At 40.5% G+C, this 22,344-nt stretch overlaps 1 protein-coding gene across 1 annotated transcript in view; it reads left to right on the forward strand.

The window, feature by feature from the left end:
• The window catches only part of LOC129399645 (fibrous sheath-interacting protein 2-like), a 112,717-nt gene that overhangs the window by 61,275 nt on the left and 29,098 nt on the right, over positions 1-22,344 (forward strand). Inside the window, exons 20-23 of the mRNA XM_055120140.1 lie at positions 524-624; positions 2,194-2,237; positions 7,161-7,204; positions 11,715-11,781. Of these exons, the coding sequence (XP_054976115.1) occupies positions 524-624; positions 2,194-2,237; positions 7,161-7,204; positions 11,715-11,781 (256 nt within the window). The remainder of the gene's footprint in view (positions 1-523; positions 625-2,193; positions 2,238-7,160; positions 7,205-11,714; positions 11,782-22,344) is intronic.

A 22,344-nucleotide genomic window follows, 5' to 3' on the forward strand; every position in this document is an offset into this window, starting at 1 on the left:
CAGGGGAACCCCACATCAAACTGTGCTCATAGGTCAGTCTTGGGGGATCTAAGGGTATCAGCTACCAGGTATTGAACCCAGACCTCCAATATGCAAAACCTCAGCGCTCAGCCTTTGAAGCATCTTCAGTTAAGCAACTTAAAAATTGCTGAACTTGTTGAAAGCTATCAAATTTGTCAAAATATATTGAATATTCCTCTTGATATCAGTCTTTGTACTGCATTCTTTCCTCTTCCTGATTCCATGTATTAGTGATGATCTGGATCCCTTTGACCATTTAGGTTGGTTTAGACCCCACACACATCCAGATTTGTTCCATTCTGTTTTTTACAACTCTGGTCAGTTCACGGACTCACCAGGTAGGCCTTTTTTATTGGGAAGCCACTCGAAATATTTTGTGACCAAATACAATGTGCCTGGTCAGAAATGCTAGTACAGCGATAACTTATGAAATGTTTCAGTCAGTTGTGCTTGATTTATTGCAGACTCTCCTTGTGTAACATCTGCCTTATACTTTTTCCAGGATAAGTTCATGAAATCTAATATTGAACCAGCTTATTGGGTAGGACATAGAAAGGTGAAGCTGTCCTTCCCCAAAGAAAAGGATCTGCCTTCATTTCCTAGGTATGATCAATTGAGATAATATACCTGGACTATGAATATAGAAATTTTATTTTATTAATATGAGGTGTGGGCCACAACCAGCATTGCTCAGTTGCTCAGGGATTACTCCTGGCTCTGTTTGCTGAGGTATCACTGTTGGAAGACGTTGAAGGAACATATGTGGACTCAAACTCAGATCAGCATAGTGCAAAACAAGTGTTTGACTCACTGTATGGGCAAAATTCTAGCACCAGAAAATAGAAATTTTAAACTATTAATTTTAAAAAGAGAAATTTCTCTAGCCCCAGAAAATAGAAATCTTAAGTGAAATTATATTGGTCGGAAGAATAGCTCCCTCAGGAAGCTAGTATTTAGCTCCTTGAGAGCCCTTCACTGTCCTGGCCTCCAGCTTCCCTATGGTTATTTCCTGTACCGCTCCTTTCAATCCATCTTCTCTCCCATTTCTCTACTTTCTCCTTTGACCTGCTTTCTAGTTAGTATAGTTAGATTGAATCTTTAATGTATTAGATTTTTGAGTGTGGGAGAAAGGTCCTGAGTCAGTAGTGGTCCCTGCACTGATGCCCAGCCTAAAAGGATTTCCCTCCTTAGCTCTCTTAAGTATATAAATTCTCAGCACTGTGTGGCCCTGAATGTCAGGGGTGGGCATGTAAATTGGGAGATCCAGGGAAGAATTCTCAAAAGCACAATAGAGTTGCTTTAAGTTAGACTTTAAAGGACAATATTTAGTTAAGACCATTCAATGCTTGCACATCTTTGTAGCTGCAATGCTCACTTGAGTCGCAGCACCCTTCAGTTGTGGTGCTCACACATACCTAAGTGCAGTGCAGTCAAAAATCAAAGTGCCAGGAATGTCAGACAGCAGAACTGTCAGCTTCATGATGTACATGTGACACCAGGGTTTGAAATCACAGCTTCATACTTGCTAGTCATGTAGTTTAGCCACTTAGCCATCTACTTCTAATCTAAGATGTTGGTTTTTAATTGATGCCATTTTAGGGCATCTACTTCCATTGTACCATCAACCTGTCTCCTGTCACAGTTGTTTTATCGTACAAAATTAGTAATTCATTTGAAAATATCCTTGTCAGGAGCTGGAGTGATTGTACATTTAAACAAGGTAGAGCCGTGTGCCTTGCACACAGCTCACCCGGGTTTGATCCATATCCCCCTCATGTGGTTCCTCAAGCACCGCTAGGAGTGACCCCTGAGTACCACCAGGTATGACCCCAGAAAACAAAATAAAAATAATTTGCTTCTGAAAGTGGCACATTTAAAACCAAATAAAAGCCAAAACACAAATACAAAAATTTAAATTTTATGTGAAAACTCAGACATAGCATTCCAGGATCCCTTGTATATAAATGATATATTAACATTTGATAATATGTTATATTGTATATTATATTGTATACAATATATGTTCTATTGCATATTTTATATTGTATAAATGTATAAATATATGTTATATTGTATATTTGATAATATGATATATTGTATATTAACAATGTAGTTCTTTTCCCCTTTTCTATTAAATATATGGAAAATGAATTGTCTCTTATCCTTTTTTAGGGATGGTGATAATCAACCTTCAGATGCCACTGCCAAAATAACAGGTTGGGTTGAATATTTTTTTCTTAATTTAAATTAGATAGTATTTAAAAAGATACTATATTGATGAGTTTTTCTGTTGTCAAAACTGAAGCTAATACTGAATTTTCCAGTAGTCTGATCTATTTCGGGTTGAGTGTGTATGAGGTCAACTAGTTAGCATGAATCAACTTACTTGCTTTTCCTGAATCACTATGAAGATTTCATTAATAATTTTGTGTAAACTATGTGCTGTGATGTTATGAACTCATAATTTTCAGGCTCAGAAAAATCCAGGAAATTGAGTTTATTGCATCTAAATATGAACCAGAGGCCATGTTGCTAGGATTTAAAATATTCTTGTGTTGGGACAGCATAAATGAGTTAGAATCCCATCCCTAGTACTTTGGCAGTCACTAAGACTGCTATGAACAGGCCAGTTTCTCTCCCTGGCACCTGGTAGGATTGACTTTTCCACCGACTTAAAAGTTAGCTTTGGTCTAAATTTGGTCAATAAAATATGAATACAAGTCATGTGAGTCACTTCCTGACCAAATGTCAGGCTTGAGAGTAGATACCTTTTTTTTTTCTTTTGTCCTGGTGTTGACCACTATTTCAATTCTAACAACCCTGCCATCCAGGTTGCCACAGAGAGAACACTGGTGGTAAATATATTCGTTCTATTACCTGTTCATGTAAAATGTAGAATCAGGATCAGGTTAACAGGAACAAATAAGCTATCTGGGAAAATCCTACTTTCCCTGCTTCCTTTTGTCCTTTCTTTTCTTTTCTTTCTTTCTTTCTTTCTTTCTTTCTTTCTTTCTTTCTTTCTTTCTTTCTTTCTTTCTTTCTTTCTTTCTTTCTTTCTTTCTTTCTTTCCTTCCTTCCTTCCTTCTTTCTTTCTTTCTTTCTTTCTTTTTTTTCTTTCTTTCTTTCTTTTTTTTCTTTCTTTCTTTCTTTCTCCCCTGAATACAACTTTTTGGACTTCAGCTTAAGTAAGTTTCACCTTCTCAAATGACTATATGGTCTTGTCTGGTATTGCACCAGAGTCCTTTCTCTTTCCCAAATTTTATTTTATTAAAGTACTATGAATTGCAAAGTTATTCATAGTTGGGCTTTTGACATACGAAGTTCCATCACCAATCCCCGACCAATGTCAACACCCTTCCACCGAGTGTTCCCGAGTTATCTCTCCTACGCCCCTCTCCTCTCCCAAGCCCCAGCCCACCATCTTGATAGGTGCTTAAAAAATTTGATTATTAAAGTTTGGGTCTTGTAGTATCAGTGTTGTTGATTATGTGGTTTGAGTGTTTAGCTCTATCATTCCTTAACACCACTGATATATCTGAATCCCCTTGCTCCTGCTCCTGTTTCTCCTCATATATCTCTTGTCCCCTTCCTTTTCACTCTATTTCTTTCCTTCTTCCCCCTATGCTCTGAGTCAAGGGTGACCTTGGCATCCCCCCTTTAAACCATTGCATTTCTTCATTCAGTTACTCTACATGCCACATAAAAGAGCTATCATCCTGCATTTGTCCTTTTTTCTGACTTACTTTATTTAACATGATATCTTCCAGTTCCATTTTTGCTGCAGCAAATTGCCAGATTTCATCATTCCTCATAGCTGTATAGTATTACATTTGTGCATACCACATCTTCATGATCCACTGATCTGTTGTTGGGCATCTAGGTTGATTCCAAGTCTTATATATTGTACTGAGTGCTGCAATGAATAGTGGTGTGCATATATTTTTTTGAATGAGAGTTTTTCTGTACTGGGGTAGATACTCCAAAATGGAATTGCTGGGCTATAGGAGAGCTCAATTTTAAGCTTACTGAGAACTCTCCATATTGTTTTTTTTAAGCGTTGAATCAAACAACATTCCCACCAGCAGAGGATGAGAGTTCCTTTTTCCACAACATCCCTGCCAACACAGATTATCCCCATTATTTTTGATATGTGCACTAGACTTTTATGAGAAAATATTAGTAATTTAAATATTATTGTAAGATTTTCTTGAATTACCCAAATGAGTTGTTCAAAGATTTACCACAACAAAATCCAAAGGAGTTATAGCTATTCTCTTCTTCATGAAACACATCTACCATGAAATCATACTTCTATCTCCAGAGCTTGCTCAATACATACTTGCATGCATGCATACATATATACACACATGCACAGTAATCTATAAGTATACAAACACATAAAATCATGGCTGGTGAGAAAGTTATTGGAGGAGGTAACCTTTTATTTTTTCCAAATGTCATCTTTGATTCTGTGCATATGCTGTCTTCCACAATCTCTAAACTAGGATGCTATACATGGAGTTTTTTCAAATAAATTGAACTATTGCAGACAAGAGAAAAAAAATATTCTTGTGTATTTGCCTACTTTGTAGAAATAGTTTAACCCTGGTAAAGTTTATTTTTTTAAAGTTTTGAAAGCTAAATATTAAACTTAAATTATTTCTTTTCATTAACATATGATGAGGTTAGATTCTGCTTTGGTTTTGTCTCTGTTAGAAATGACTAAAGTATTTTCACATTGAGGTTTTGGTTCTCAATTCTCTGAACCCTTAAAAGATCAACAGTTGTTAGTACAGCATCATCTTTACTATTAAAATGGCCTTGAAACTAAACCCTAGGACTAGAGCTGACCTTGGTTATTTCCCATTCAAAAGGTTGCTCAAGAAAACTATCTGCTCAAGCTTTGGTATAAATACACAATGGAATATTAGACAGCCACAGAGAAAGTGAAATCCTGCACCTTGCTGCAACTTGGATGGAATTGGAGGGTATCATGTTGGGCAAAATAGGCGAGAGGGAGAAGGACAAATACATGATGAACTCAGTCATCTATGTTATATAGCACTGTCACACTGTCGCACTATTGCCCATTGGTCATAAATTTGCTCGAGTGGGTGCCAGTTACGTCTCCATTGTCAGACTTGTTACTGTTTTTGGCATACTGGATACGACACAGATAGCTTGCCACGCTCTGCCATGTGGGTGGGATACTCTCAGTAGCTTGCCGGGCTCACCAAGAGGGACAGAGGAATCAAACTTAGGTTGGCTGTGTGCAAGGCAAATGCCGTACCCCCTGTGCTATTGCTCCAGTATATATCTATGTTATATAAAGAAGAAAACCAAAACAATACCCATTGATAATAAGCCCTGGGCACTGGATTACAGATGTGAGAATAGCTGACTGGAGGAGAGGGGTGGAGATAAAGGATAGATGTGGGCCAGAATTGACACATGGCATTGGTGGTGGGTCTGGGGCCAGGTGGTAACAGTGAGTTGGGGTAACTGGATGTACTAAAACCATAATTATCAGTCAACCAGGGGCATCAGTAAGAAGTAATGAAGATTGGAGCAGAAGTGATCTAAGGACTGGGGTTGAAGACAAAGTACAGAGGGGAAGGAGCTTATCTTGCACACAGCTGACCTGATTTCAATCCCTGGCACTCCATATGATCCTCCAAGACCACTACGAGTGATCCTTGAGCACAGAGCTAGGAGTAAGCCCTAGGTTCAGCCAGGTGTGGCCCAAAAGCAAAAATAAATAAATAAATAAATAAATGATATAAGGACAGTGGTGGAAGGTTATGGGCACTTTGGTGATGATGGTATGCAGAAACTTTGTACATCAATGTTATAAATTTAAACATTATTCTAGCCATATTACATAAACTTTAAACTATTGTTTTAAAATATCCTTTTCACTTAGGCATGGAAATAACAATCACTTTAAAATAAGCCGTAGAATAGCTGTAAAGTTGCCAGAATTCAATGAACAGGTCTTAGTCGGAAGATGACCATCACTCAGATGCTTCCTGCTTTATGGCTGTTAGAGCCAGGAAGAATCATCAGAAATAACTTCCTTCTGGAATAATGAAGGAATGGAAAGTGTCCAAGGTCATACAGTGAGCTATAGCATAGATGAGCTAACTAATAGGACTCCCTGAGGTTTTAACCTTTTTAATGTATGTTGGCTCAAAGGGTAATAAAGATAGAGTCCACTCATCCTGATCCTTTATGATAACTCACGTATATAATACTTATCAAAGTCATGCACATGATTTCTGGGCCTCATATGAGAAGGGACACCCCTATTTATATCTGAGGCTTCAAGAGAGTCCAAGTTGTGAGCAATAACAATATTTATTGAGCCCTAAGTCATGTAGCAAAGATTTACAGTAGGTATTCTAACTCAAAACAAGTCCAGTGTTCTTTTTATTACTAGCTGCCTTCTTAGCTGTGAGTCCTTTTAGCCTCCTCAGGCTAAATTTCAATCACAGATGTCACCTGAAACTCAGCATAATGGCTCAGCACTCAACCTGATCTTCACAGGAAGGAGCTATTTCTTAAGACTGGTACCTTACTTTCTAGCTTTCCTTTGACTGACAGTCTCATAGCATTTTTTTTCTTTTCTTTCTTTTTTTTTGTTTGGCCTTTTGAGCCACAGGGGTTACTCCTGACTTTGCACTCTGGGGACCATATAGGATACTGGGGATTAAACCTCGTCGGCTGCGTGCAAGGCAAACACCCTCCCCGCTGTACTATCGCTCCAGCCCCTCCTTGCATTTTTAAAAACACCGCCAACCACGGAGTAGTAATGGGTTCTTAGAAATCACCCTTAGCCTAATCTCTCACTTTACAGACACACAGCAAAGAAGCCCAAGAATCGGAGTGTTTGGTTGTGCAAGGATGCTGATTGCAGAGTGTCCCCTCTAGACCATCTGGCCAGTGGTCCTCTCACATCACAGTCCATCTCCTCAGTTTCAGAATAAAAATAATCCAAGAGCTGTGCCTAACGTTCTTGGATCTCACCTCTTTCAGCTTTTTTTCTCTTTATCGAGATTCTTTGATGAAATGATTGAGAGTGTTTTCATGCCAAACTGTTTCAGAATTAATGGTTTTCCAATATTGTGTTTTGTTCACAGATGGCCTTGAATATTCAGATATGGAGGATCCATGTAAAAAACAGGTAAATATTTTTCACTAACCTCTCATTGAGAAGGGAGTGATCCCCAATCAAAATGGCCCAGTTGTAGAGGTAAAATAAAGGGTAGCAGGAAGTACTTCCTTGCTCATACCTTCCCACATACAAAATTTCTCCCAACTGGGTGGGGGGTGCCTGAAATGCCTTCACTCAAACCCTCATCTTTGTATTATGTCATTGTTCTTGTGTAAGCACAGAGGAAGCCACATTGCCCCTTAGCACCTAGGGACAATAAATTCCATTCACATCCACTCCATCCCGTAGCCTCTGAACTATAGAGAACCACAGTGCACTCCTGGGCAGACGCAAACATGTGACTTGGGGATAAGAACTGAGAGGAAACAGGTATTTTTGTTTTCTGGGGCTACGCTCAGCAATTCTCAGGGATGATTCCTGGCTCTGCACTCAGGAATCACTCCTGGCCATGTTCGGAGGACCATACAGGATGCCAGGGATTGAACCTGGGTCAACCGCATGCAAGGCAATCACCCTGCCTGCCTGCTATCTCTCTGGCCCCATAGGAACAGATCCTTTGAAGAGGCAGTGGTTCTGCTTCCAGGATCAGAGTTCTGAGTCCAACTAGTTCTCAATGTCCCTGAGGACTGTCCCTGCATAGGCAGCCCCAATCTCACTGTGATCCCAGCAACCCTTCTCAATTAAGCCCTCTTAGGGAGTCTCCGGTCCATCTGCACTTACAGGTAGTCTGTTTTTTTGTCACCTTTGCTTCCCACTCTGTAAATAAATATCCTTGCACAATCAACCACTCAGATTCATGGTGCTTCTTTGCTGCGGGCCTGTAAAGTGAGAGATTAGGCTAAGGGTGATTTCTAAGGACCCATTACTACTCTGCAGTTCCTTTAATCCCCTCTCGGCTAGCTTGTACACACATACACAAGTATGCACGCGCACACAAACAAAAGCTAATGCTATCCCCGTTTATCCCTCTTCATTTTCTTCATAGCGCTCAAGTCACCAATTAACCATTCATGCAACAGTTATTGATCAGGTACCCACTCTGCCAAGCATAGGCAATGATAAGAGTAATCAAAATAGACAAATGCCCTCAGGCTCTCGAATATAAGCCTCAGAAAAACAAAAACTTTGTCTTGTTCATCACCTTAAATTTTTTCCTAGCATCTAATAGGATGGAAATATGGTTGATGACCAACAAATATCTGCGGAAAGAAGAGCCCTTGCTGTCTGAACCAGATTGTGTCTCTGTGTGAGGAGTACTCTAACACTGTCCCTGAGAATCTGCTGTTCAGCCATATTTGGAGACTGCTACACAGAGCAGAGGTTCTCCACCTGGACTGCCCATCAGAATCATCTGACAGACTCAAGCTACTAGCATTGAGTCTGGCCCCTCCCAGAGGTTTTGTTACAACTGCCTCAGATTGTGCTCTAAGCCTTGAGGCAGCTGTCTAAAGGCTGCCCAAGTGGTTTTAATGTTTAGCCCATAGTGAGAACCACTGACTTAATATACCCAGAAGACACTTGTCGCATCTTCCCCTCCTTCCTTTAGATCAGGGATTCTCATCCTGACTGTACATTACACTGTGTTTCTCAGTCTTTTTCTAACCATGGTCCCCTTCTGACATTCTCCTCCTGTCCTATCGGTTGCCTACCCCTACCCCCAGTCTCACTGACATAATTTTTCACTTGTCATCCACTATGTAAAAAACAAAAAAGAAAAAGAAAGGGGTGCCACACCAGAGAGGTTGAAGGCGATGATGAGGCAGGTGAAGGAAAGAACGGAGCCAAGATGATTGGTCTCACCACAGTTTATTCCAAACTTCTTTCTCCATTCTCCTCTGATTCTCCTCCTGCTTCTTCCTCCCCCCATCCTACTTAATTCTCCTTCTCTGCTTTCCTGCAATTCGCCCCCAGACCCCTCATCAGCCTCCTTAAATCCCTCCACCTCCGGGCTGGGTTTACACAATAGGTGTGGTTACAGTCAATAGGGGGTAAAGTTCTATCCCTTAGGGGGTGCTTTCACTAGGACAGAATCTCTTTCAGCAGGACATTGCCCAAGAGTGGAATTCCATGGGTGTGTTTCTCCTCTCTTTGTCCGACTAGCATATAAGTATTCATATTATAAATCATTTTGTATGGACATAGCAAGAGACACATTAAGCTTATAGAATTGCTCTCTGGGGTCACCTCGATCTCAGACTACAGCACTCAGGCCAGATTAGTCTTCCTAGCCCTAGCAGGGCCTAGTCTCGTAGTTGCTTTTGGATCATGACATGACAAACCCATGACCAAGCTCTTAACATATAGTTAAGCATTAGGCGCTTTGGCCAGGCCCATCTCGATGCCAGGGTAGCACATAACTCACCGCTTGCCCTGGGTCCATCCCATCCCTCGTTGGGACCCTGCTTTTGAGGGTGCTAGGAAGTAAGGCCAGCTGAGGCTTAAGTCAAGAATGTAGATGCCCAGGAGTGAATAATATTTGAAGCCAATTAAATCCCATGTTACCAAAGCATATTAATAAATGTCTTTCTTTGTCCACACAAAAAGGATATTGTTTTAAGGTAAACTATTCAAAAAACATAAGAGAGGAGAAAGACAATATTAACTTACAATACAAGATCACTGTCCTAGCAAGGTCTGACCTTACAAATTAACAGAGTTTGATTAGAGGAAGAGCAGATAAACTGGTAGAAGTGGTTACAGATAAACAAAGAATGGGAGCACTTTGATGGGTGTGACTGATAAACCTAAGCTCCTAGTGGCAAGGGGAGCAGGACAAACCAATGATATCCAACAATCCACCTCCAGAACATACTGGCAGATCCAAAGAGGGCCATATGGACACTGGTTGAGAAATACTGTGTTAGAGCTACGTGGGGTAACTTAGGAAACATTAGTATTTTTCCCATCCCTGGGTATTACTGTGAAATTGGGCAGAGAACCAAGCATGCCTTTTAAAAATGTATCTAGGTAAAAATGTATATAGATGGTTCTGTTGTGCTTCCAGGGTCAAGAACCAGTGTTTTACATTGGCCTTGTCCCCATTTATCCCCTTAGCTATCCTACTTCTCAATGCCAATCTGTAAGTGGTCTCAAACAATCTTGGAAGAGCTAGAGTGAATCTATTCCTGTAAAATTTGCTCTGGTTGACACAAAGAGGCTCTCTCACAAAGGGGACCCCTGCCTGGAGGACACAAGGGGGCTCTCCTGCACCCCCACCCCTCCTGGACTCTAATAGGGGATCCCAGGTGAGACCACTACCTGGCTGCCACGATTATAGGTATACATATTATATGGTGGGCTCTCCCATACCTACCCACCTCATGGACGATGTAGTCACTATGTAATTCACTTCTATCATGCATGCACTTAGGTCTTACTTCATTGTTTTCATGTTTCCTGCATCACCCACTACCACCAGCACTACCTTCCACAGCATATTTTGCGTCCTCTGGAGGATGCTGCTTCTGCATTGTAGACAATACTAGGGGTCAACTAAGCGAATACTAGATTTGAACCACCGCCACCTCCCTACTCCTGTGGTCCCATGCACTTTCTTGCTTTTTCATGAATTCTTTCAAAGGAGAGTGGGTGGGGTTGCTGGAGAGCTAGCGCAAAGGCCTGAGTGCATGTTTTGCATAGGGGAGGCCTGGGTTCAATCCCGGGCCCCATATGGTCCCCCAAGCACAGAGCCAATAGTAGCCCTGAATGCCACTTAGTGTGGCAAATAAATCACCTTTTTAAATTAAAAAAGTAAAGGATATCAGGCATACATGATCTCAACACAAAGGGATTGGTGTTGAAACAATGTATGCCTGAAACCAAATCATTAATAACTGTGATTTTGTGGTGATTATTAAAATATTTAAAAGAACTGAATGAATGTGCATTTGAAATATAGATGTTTAGCTTCCAATGATAATGTTTTTCTGAATATTAAATATTTTATCAGAAAAAAATAAATAAAAAGGTCCAAAAACACTGTACCAGAATTCAGTCACTTGCCTTGCATGTGGCCATCTGCAGTTCAATCTCAGGCACTGCATATGGTCACTGAGCACAGAATCAGGAGTAAGCCCTGAGTACCACTGGCTGTGGCCCCTCTCAAGAAAAGTTAAAGAAGAATGAGAAGGAAAATGGACATTCCCTTTCCACCTTCTTCTAATGCTTCTTATCATTATCTTTGCTCAGTGAAGGATGTAAAACAAAGGAAGGGGACAAGCATGGCTGACATTTTTGTCACCTCTGGGATACCTGAGTTCTGCAGTGTATCCTACAGGACAGCCTGAGTCCCAATCAGGGGTCAGTCCTGAGCCCATAATTGTCAAGAATTATCAGAAGTCATGCCCTTGGAGGAGCCAAAGTCTTAGAGAAATCAAGACTGCAAATCAAGACTGCAGGATTACTGTACACAAGGCCACAAGCATTGTACTCTGTTTCTTGAAGTTTCTAGGTACCTGTAGAGTTTGCTGTGCAACCAAGGGTAGATACTCAAGGTAGCATTTCTCCTTTGTTCTGGCAGGCAGCCAACCTCTCTCAACCTGAAGACAATCTGACCCATGTGCATGCTTCACAAGAAAATATCTCAGGTACATTTCATAATATAACTCTCAGTGTTATTTTAAATATCAGCATTTTTTGGTCATGTTTCTGCAGTAAATGGTCCCTGCCTTTTAGTAACACTACACCTACCAATATAAAGCTGAAGTGTAATATAACTTCCTATGGACATCTTCATCATCATCATAATCATCATCATCCCGTTGATCGTTGAATTTCTCAAGCAGTCTCAGTAACGTCTCTTCATCCTAGCCCTGACATTTTAGAAGCCTCTCTTTACTCGTCCTTTCCAATGGTGCCGCATTGGAGGCTCTTTCAGGGTCAGGGGAATGAGATCCATCATTGTTACTGGTTTTGGCATATGAATACACCACAGGGAGCTTGCGAGGCTCTCCCATGTGGGCAGGAAATTCTCGGTAGCCTGCCAGGTTCTCCCAGAGGCAGAACTAGGCTATAAGATGTCTGGGAGCTTGGTTTTATGGTCTCTGGATGTTGGCTATTGATGGGATTACATGGCGCCAGAGATCTCAGCCCCAGGTCCCACACACCTGGATTCCTCTGCTGGTTCCTTCATGCATGAGGCTCATCTGAATGTGTGGAGAGGTGCCTTGAGCATGGCTGTAGCTGGGCTCCAGAGGTCTCCGGCTGTGGGGGCTCTGCTTGGGGCAGGGAGGGAAACTGAATCCCACCCCTCCAAGGGGCCCTGGTGAAGACGGCCAGGTGTGGGGGCAAGAGACTATGTCGCTCTCTTCCAGGAGCTTGGTCTTAAAGTCTCTGGATGTTTTCCGTTGGTGGTATTACATGAAGCTGGGGTAGTACCTGGGTGTGACCGCCTAGCTACTGGAAAATGGGGGATCTGGGCGGAAGAGGCCCAGTCCCGATCTGAGCAGGCGTGGAGATCTCATCCCCGGGTCCCACACACCTGGATTCCTCTGCTGGTTCCTTCATGAGTGAGGCTCATCTGAACATGTGGAGAGGGGCCTTGAGCATGGCTGTGACTGGGCTCCAGAGGTCTTCGGCTGTGGAGGCTATGCTCGGTGCAGGGAGGGAAACTAAAACCCACCCCCTCCAGGGGCCCTGGTGAAGACAGCCAGGCGCGGGAACAAGAGACTCTCTGCTTTATACCAGTCATGTTCATTAAACAGCTTTTGATAATATAGAAACAGAAAAACCAAGGTTATTTTAGAGGTGGAGTCAAATCCCAGTAATAGGGAGTTATGGTTCATGGAGGGAGTGGTTATTCAAGTCAGGACTCAGAATGATTGACATATATAGTGTTGGAATTCACAATTGATTTTTAAAGCTTAAATGTGAAATGGAACCATGGAAAATAGGTATTTAGCCAGAATTTCTGTTTTGGTGACAGGTATGAAATACTACCTTTGTTCAAGTTCATAGATTAAGAAAATCTTAGATAGGCAAATAGGCATTTGTTAGCCTTTCTGAATATATTCTCAAAGTCAGTAGAGATATACTCACGTTCATAAAGATTTTCAAGCATGTACTTGAAAATATTCAAAAACAAAAATATTCTCATATTCCTATGGACATAGGTACAGACATTGTACTAAGTGCTTTTCTTACATCCTCCCTGGGAAGAAGCATTTTCAGTGTGCTGATGAGGACACAGTATCCCCAGTATCTGAGGATACTCTTGACACAAGAAAAGCAAGTTCCAAGGCCCTGAGGCCAGGATGGAGCTTGACACATTAGGGGAACATGTAAAGTGAAGAGGCTTACTATAGTGTGCACACCCAGCAGGGGTTAGAAACCAGGGCGTCATACTTATGTGGGATACACTCTGTCTTTGAGTGATATCCCAAGCCCCCACTATGCAAGTCTTCTTTTATTTGTAAAAAAACCCAAGTTTATATTTTTTAAAATTAAAGTTGTTCACAATAATTGATTACATTCAATATTTCTACACCAATCCTGCCACCATTCCCACTACCATCCAAGCCTGCCCCACAGGCAGATGCTAAATAATTTATTTTGTATTTCGTGTTGTAAATTTTATGAGATGTTTTGCAGCCACAAAAGTAGCCACCCATGCAAGTCTTGAAGTTCTGTTTTGCCAAACAAAAAATAGAGGCAAATGACCTGCCTAAGTGAAGAGCCAGGAATCAAACCTCACGTGTCATATACCTTCCACCACACATTCTTCATTCCTGCCACTCAGAAGCTACATCTAGTTGCTGTTATATCTCAGAGTTGGGCAATGACTAGGGACAGCCCAGTGCAGATTTCAGGGGCATCCTGCCTAGGTTTCCCACTACATTTCCAACCCATTAGTATAATCGTATCCTCTTGTAATTTGACAGGAACACCACCCGAACCCTGCAACTGCATGTTACAAGAACTCGCTGGACATCACCATAAACCAAAATAACCCCTTTCCCTTGGAAAATACTTTTTTGGGGGCAAAGAGGGTGTACCTGGTATTAAAACCAGGCCTCATGAATGTAAGACCTGCTTTTTACCATTGAGCCAAATCTACAGCCCTGAAAAGGGGACTTTTGGAGGAAGTGGCCAACCTTGTTTTGAGATGCTCAAAACAGTAACATCCCACAGAGAATGGATTTGAAGTTATTAAAGAATCTTAGCTGTTTATAAAAGCCCTTAAGGAAAAAAGACAATTTCTGGGCTTATGCCATTACAGTGTATTTTTCACAAATAAAATTATACTTTCAATTCTAATAGAATGTCATGTGTAATGTGATATTCTGTAACACTTGGTGTATATCATGACTCACTCACTTCAACCAGGAGCAACTCAGAAAAATCTCTCTTGACAGTGACTAGGGACAACAGGTCAACCTCACTGTTCTGTACACAAGTCAATCAGAGAGCAACATCAGGGTATCTTAAAACACCCACAGTCTTAACTCTTAATTCTAGTACATATCACACATACTGCCAGAGATTTCTTTTTAGCATTTTTGCCTTGAAAAGAGCCCACATTTTTAGCCAGAGGTTTCATTGTGCCCCTAGGAATGAACATATAGTGTATACAATTATCTGGTTGATGCCAATTCTGAAAAAGATGAAGAATCTTATTCAAGTGATTGCAATTTGGGGGCAGTGCCTCCAAATGTTAAATGTTGAAGAACTGTTCTTGTCAGTAACACCACAGATGCTTGTTAACAATGCAGAATACCGGCCCCTTCCCAGACCAACAAATAGTTTGCCACACTCTAGGGAGATTTTTCCAGATGACTTCATAATCCATGCTTTAATCATATAGCTAAAAGCCTGTCTGGCCTTTTCAAACTGTAGTTCTTTTTTAAAATTTATTTATTTTTATTAGTGAATCACTGTGAGGGTACACTTACAGATTTATACATTTTTGTGCTCATGTTTCCCCCATACAAAGTTCGAGAACCCATTCCTTCACCAGTGCCCATTCTCTACCACCAGTAAACCCAGCATCCCTCCCACCATCCCCAGTCCCGTCTCCCCCAACCCCACACTGCCACTATGGCAGGGTATTCCCTTTTATTCTCTCTCTCTGATTAGGTGTTGTGGTTTGCAATAAAGGTGTTGAGTGGCCATTGTGTTCAGTCTCTAGTCTACATTCGGCATGCGTCACCCTTCCCCCGTATGACCTCCGACCACATTTTACTTGGTGTTCCCTTCTTTGAGTTGCCCAGAATCAGAGACCAGCCTCCAAGCCATGGAGACCACCTCCTGGTACTTATTTCTACTATTCTTGGGTGTTAGACTCCTATTCTATTATTCTATATTCCACAGATGAGCGCAATCTTTCTATGTCTGTCTCTCTCTCTGACTCATTTCACTTAGCATGATACTTTCCATGCTGATGACTTATATGCAAACTTCATGACCTCATTTTTACTAACAGCTGCATAGTATTCCATTGTGTAGATGTACCAAAGTTTCTTCAGCCAGTCATCTGTTCGAGGTCACTCAGGTTTTTTCCAGATTCTGGCTATTGTAAACAGTGCTGCGATTAACATATAAGTGCAGATGTCATTTCGACTATACTTTTTTGCTCCTCTGGGATATATTCCCAGCAGTGGTATTGCTGGGTCAAATGGAAGCTCAACCTCTAGTTTTTTGAGAATCATCCATATTGTTTTCCAAAAGGGCTGAACTAGTCAGCATTCCCACCAGCAGTGTAGAAGGGTCCCTTTCTCCCCACATCCTCTCCAACAGTGGTTGCTTTTGTTCTTCTGGATGTGTGCAAGTCTCTGTGGTGTGAGGTGGTATCTCATGGTTGTTTTGATCTGCATCTCTCTGATGATTAGTGATGTAGAGCACTTTTTCATGTGCCTTTTGGCCATTCGTATCTCTTCCTTGGGAAAGTTTCTGTTCATTTCTTCGCCCCATTTTCTGATGGGGTTGGATGTTTTCTTCTTGTAGAGTTCAACCAGTGCTTTATATACCCTTGATATCAACCCCTTATCTGATGGGTATTGTGTAAATATCCTTTCCTATTCTGTAGATAGTCTTTGTATTTTGGTCATTGTATCTTTTGCGGTGCAGAAACTTTTTAGTTTAATGTAGTCCCATTTGTTGATCTCTGTTTCTACTAGATTGCTTAGTTCCGTGTCATCTTTGAAGATACCTTTATCTTCAATATTGTGGAGTGTTTTGCCGACCTTGTCTTCAATGTACCTTATGGTTTGTGGTCTTCTGTTGAGGTCCTTAATCCATTTTGATCTGACTTTTGTGCAGGTGTCAGGTCGAGGTCTATGCCCATTCTTTTGCATGTGGTTGTCCAGTTGTGCCAGCACCATTTGTTGAAGAGGCTTTCCTTGCTCTACTTCACATCTCTTGCTCCCTTATGAAAGATTAGATGATCGTATATTTGGGGTTGTGTGTAGGGATATTCCACCCTGTTCCATTGGTCTGCGGGTCTGCCTTTGTTCCAGTACCATGCTGTTTTAATTGTTACCGCTTTGTAGTAAAGTTTGAGGTTGGGGAGGGTGATGCCTCCCATCATCCTTTTCCCAAGAACTGTTTTAGCTATCCATGGGCGTTTGTTGTTCCATATGAATTTTAGGATTGCTTGATCCGTTTCTTTGAAGAATGTCATGGGTATCCTTATAGGGATCGGGTTGAATCTGTATAATGCTTTGGGGAGTATTGCTATTTTGACAATATTGATTCTCCCTACCCATGAGCAAGGTATATGTTTCCATTTTCTCATGTCTTCTTTTATTTCATGGAGTAGTGTTTTATAGTTTTCTTTGTAGAGGTCTTTTACCTCCTTGGTTAGGCTGATTCCGATGTACTTGATTTTCTGGGGCATGATTGTGAATGGGATTGCTTTTTTCATGTCCCTTTCCTCTGCCTCATTGTTTGTATAAAGGAAGGCCATGGATTTTTGGGTATTGATTTTGTAGCCTGCAACTTTACTGTATAAGTCTATTGTTTCTAAGAGTTTCTTAGTAGAGGCTTTAGGCTTCTCTAGATATATATAGTATCATATCATCTGCAAATAGTGAGAGTTTGATTTCTTCCTTCCCTATCTGGATGCCCTTAATCTCTTTTTCTTGTCTAACAGCTATTGCAAGTACTTCCAGTACTATATTGAAGAGAAGTGGTGAGAGTGGGCATCCTTGTCTTGTGCCTGATCTTAGAGGAAAGGCCCTTAGTTTCTCTCCATTGTGGATAATGCTTGCCGTAGGCTTGTGGTAGATGGCTTCGACTATCTTGAGGAAAGTTCCTCCAAAACCCATTTTGAAAGTGAGAGTTCTCATCATGAATGGATCTTGGATCTTGTCAAATGCTTTCTCTGCATCTATTGATATGATCATATGGTTTTTATCTTTACTTTTGTTGGTATGATGGATTATGTTGATTGATTTCCGGATATTAAACCATCCCTGCATCCCCGGGATGAATCCCACTTTGTCATGGTGTATGATCTTCTTGATGAGTTGTTGGATCCTATTTGCTAGTATTTCGTTGAGGATCTTCGCATCAGTGTTCATCAGGGATATTGGTCTATAGTTTTCTTTGTTAGTGGTGTCTTTGTTTGCTTTTGGTATTAGGGCGATGTGTGCTTCATAGAAACTGTTTGGGAGTGTTCCTGTTTTTTCAATTTCTTGGAAAAGCTTGAGGAAAACTGGCAACAGGTCTTCTTTGAATGTTTGAAAGAATTCGCCAGTGAATCCTTCTGGGCCTGGGCTTTTGTTTCTGGGGAGATTTTTGATTACAGTTTCAATTTCCTTAACATTAATGGGGGTCTAGGGGCGTGGGGGGATTAGGGGTGTGGGGGTGCGGGGTGGAGCTATACTGGGATTCTTGGTGGTGGAATATGTGCACTGGTGAAGGGATGGGTATTCAAGCATTGTATAACTGAGATTTAAACCTGAAAACTTTGTAACTTTCCACATGGTGACTCAATAAAAAAATTTGGAAAAAAATTTTTTTTTTTACATCTTAAATGGTTATATTTTTGAGTAACTGAAGCAATTTCAAAAGATTTTTATGTGCATAAGAAAAGGGAAAAAAACATGTATTCGTTGCAGGGAAACAAAATTAGAGTAAGGGATGACAAGTGTGTGATTTGAACTTACAAGGCCTTTCACATGTTTGAGGTCATTCAGAGCTAAAGAGGTTGAATATGTTTAACAAAAAAGCAGTCAAAAGTGCATAAATGTGGGTCATTTTATGAACAATTCCAGTTCTACTGTTCTCCCATCCTTATGACTTAAAACCCAAGCAATATTATTCAGAACAAGCTCATCTGTCAGTTTCACTTGATAAATAAATTATCAAGTGACAAACAGCACACAGATAACAAAAAATCTCACTAGCTCATAATAAGGAATAAATTCCAGGGCAAGGATGATAAATCTTATTTAATACAAATAACATTGAGGCAATGAAATATGACCAGACAGGTGTAAATTGCTTTACTCGAAAACAGATGAATCCAGGTATCTTGATTTTGAAAATAATATTCCACCCATTGTATTATATTCCATTCACTTCTTTTTTTTAATTTAATTGTTTATTTTTAATTAGTGAGTCAACGTGAGGGTACAGTTACAGATTTATACATTTTTGTGCTCATGTTTCTCCCTTACAAAGTTTGATAACCCATCCCTTCACCAGTGCCCATTCTCTACCAAAAGTAAACCCAACATCCCTCTCCCCCCTCCCCAGTCCTGTCTCCCCCCACCCCACACTGCCACTATGGCAGGGTATTCCCTTTTGTTCTCTCTTTCTGATTAGGTGTTGTGGTTTGCAATAAAGGTGTTGAGTGGCCATTGTGTTCAGTCTCTTGTCTATATTGGGCCCGCATCATCTTTCCCCCACATGACCTCCAATTACATTTTACTTGGTGTTCCCTTCTCTGAGTTGCCCAGAATGAGAGACCAGCCTCCAAGCCATGGAGACAACCTCCTGGTACTTATTTCTACTATTCTTGGATGTTAGTCTTATAGTCTGTTATTCTATAGTCCACAGATGAGTGCAATCTTCCTGTGTCTGTCTCTCTCTTTCTGACTCATTTCACTTAGCATAATACTTTCCATGCTGATCCACTTATATGCAAACGTCATGACCTCATTCTTTCTAACAGCTGCATAGTATTCCATTGTATAGATGTACCAGAGTTTCTTCAACCAGTCATCTGTTCTAGGTGGAAAAAAAATTTTTTTTTAATTTTAAAAAAATTTAAAAAAATTTAAAAAATTAAAAAAAAAAAAAGAATCTTCCAGATCCAAACATGATGACTTCTCAGTGTCTGTGTTGCAAGCCATAATGCCCAAAAGTAGAGAGAGTATGGGGAATATTGTCTGCCTTGGAGGCAGGGGGAGGGTGGAAAGGGGGGTTATACCTGGGATATTGGTGGTGGGGAATGTACACTGGTGGAGAGATGGGTGTTTGATCATTGTGAGACTGTAACCCAAACATGAAAGCTTGTAACTATCTCACGGTGATTCAATAAAATTAAAAAAAAAACATTGAAGTATTCCAAGTCTTCTTTGTTCAGACTTGGGAGATTGTAGGAATCAAGGAATTCATCCATTTCTTTTAGGTTCTCTTGTTTTGTGGCGAATAGACCTTCAAAGTAGTCTCTGATGATATTTTGAATCTCACTGGTTTCTGTTATGATTTCCCCCTTTTCATTTCTGATTCGATTTCATTTCTGATTTCATTTCTGATTCATTTCTGATTCTGATTTTCATTTCTGATTCGAGAACCCTAATAGGTTCTCTCTCTTTCTTTCTTTGTGAGTCTTGCTAGCGGTTTATCAATCTTATTTATTTTCTCGAAGAACCAGCTCTTTGTTTCATTGATCTTTCAGATTGTTTTTTTGGTTTCGATGTCATTAATTTCTGCTCTAATTTTTATTATTTCTTTCCTTCGTTCTGGTATGGGTTCCTTTTTCTGGTCCTTTTCTAAGGTCTTGAGCCATGAAGTCAAGTTCTCCATGTGGGCCCTTTCTTCCTTCCTGAGGAATGCTTGGAGAGCTATAAATTTTCCCCTTAACACGGCTTTAGCTGCATCCCATAGGTTTTGATAACTCATGTCCTCAATTTCATTTGTTTCTAAGTATTTTTTGATTTCTTCTTTGATTTCCTTCCTGACCCACTCATTGTTCAACATTGAGTTGTTTAGTTTCCAGGTGTTTGATTTGGTTCTCCATGTCGGTGTGTGGTTAGCTTCTATCTTCAGCGCTTCGTGGTCTGAAAAGACGGTTGATACAATTTCTATTTTTCCGATTCTATTGAGGTATGTTCTGGGGCCCAGTATATGGTCTATTTTGGAAAATGTTCCGTGTGCACTGGAAAAGAATGTATATTCTTTCCTTTTGGGATGTAAAGCCCTGTATAGGTCTATTAGGCATCTCTCTTCCATTTCTTCTTTCAGAGTCAGTATTTCCTTGCTGAGTTTTGTTCTTGTTGATCTATCCAGAGGTGATAAGGGGGTATTGAAGTCTCCGACTACTATTGTGCTGTTAGTGATGTCCTCTTTGAGGTCTGTAAGGAGTTGTTTTAAGTATTTAGCCAGTCGTTCATTGGGTGCGTATACGTTTAAGTGTGTGATTTTCTCCTGTTGTACATATCCCTTGATGAATAGAAAGTGGCCTTCGCTGTCTCTTCTAATCTTTTTCAACCTGAAATCTATATTGTCGGATACTAGGATGGCCACTCCAGCTTTTTTAAGGGAGTTGTTTGCTTGCAGGATTGTTTTCCATCCTTTGACTTTGAGTCTGTGTTTACTCTGTTTGTTCAGGTGTGTTTGTTGCAAACAGCAGAATGTTGGGTTTAATTTCCGGATCCATTTTGCCACTCTGTGTCTCTTGATAGGTGCATTTAGGCCATTGACATTGGTGAGATTATTGTGATGGGGTTTTGTGTCATCTTTCTGTGGGGTTAGTTGTTCTTATGGGGTTCCTCCCTAGCTTACAGTAGCCCCTTTAGACCCTCTTTTAAGTTTGGTTTTGAGTCTGTGAAGTTCCTGAGCTGTTGTTTATCCGAGAAATAGTGTATGGTTCCTTCGAGTTTGAGTGAGAGTTTAGCCGGATAAAGTATTCTTTGTGAGGAGTTCATTTCATTGAGTTTTTTCACTATGTCCCACCATTGTCTTTGGGCTCGAAGAGTTTCCTCTGACAGGTCTGCTGTAAATCTGAGGGGTGCTCCTTTGTATGTGATTTCCTTCTTTGACCTTGCTGCTTGTAGAATTGTGTCTCTATCCACAGCTTCCGCCATTCTGACTGTGATATGCCTCGGAGTCTTTTTATTTGAGTCTCTTTTTGCTGGCACTCTTTGGACTCCTTGTATCTGGATGCCTGCCTTCTCCAGCTCTGGGAATTTCTTAGTAATGATGTCTTTGTGTTTTTTTCGTCAAACTGTAGTTCTTTTTATTGAAACCTTTATATTTGCTTCGCAGATTTTTTGCCATTTTTCTTATTAATTTTTAGAATATTCTTATTTAAACAACCACCACATTTCAGTACTACATGCGTGACTATTTGTAAAAGCTTTTTTAAAAAAGTAATAGTAAAACTCAATTTCTTCCCCTTGCCCACCCACATCTTTATTTGGGATGAAATCATCAACCTTGGTTGTAATCATAAATTCCTGAGGTTCTTCAGATAAAATATTACCAAAGAAAGTAAAAACTAGGTAAATGAAAGCACTATAGGCAAACCCTGTTTATGTAAGTAAGAAAGTATGTACTTCATTGTCTTTGTCTTCTCATGACATCCTATTGTGGTGCATTAGAAACGCAGATAATGCTCTTGTTTGTCCCGATAGGTACAGTGATCCTTTTGTTGACATAATTTTTTAGAAAAAATTTATTGAATTACCATGTGGAAAGTTACAAAGTTTTCTCTTATACAATGCTAAAATACCCATCCTTTCACCAGTGCACATATTCCACCACCAAGAATCACGGTATACTTCCACCTCCACACCCCTTGTTGACATAATTTATGACAAACATTAGGAGCTCTCGGCCTAAAACAAAGGAGTGCAGGAAAGAAAATAGGTGCAAATGAAGACTCAGATTGGACACACACACATGCGTCCTTTATGGCTCATAAGACAAAGATCACTGGCACCCAATCAACTAAAAATTGCCCCAAAGCAAGTGGGAAGTGT

This window comes from Sorex araneus, chromosome X (genome assembly GCF_027595985.1).
Source record: "Sorex araneus isolate mSorAra2 chromosome X, mSorAra2.pri, whole genome shotgun sequence".
Classification (NCBI taxonomy): domain Eukaryota; kingdom Metazoa; phylum Chordata; class Mammalia; order Eulipotyphla; family Soricidae; genus Sorex; species Sorex araneus.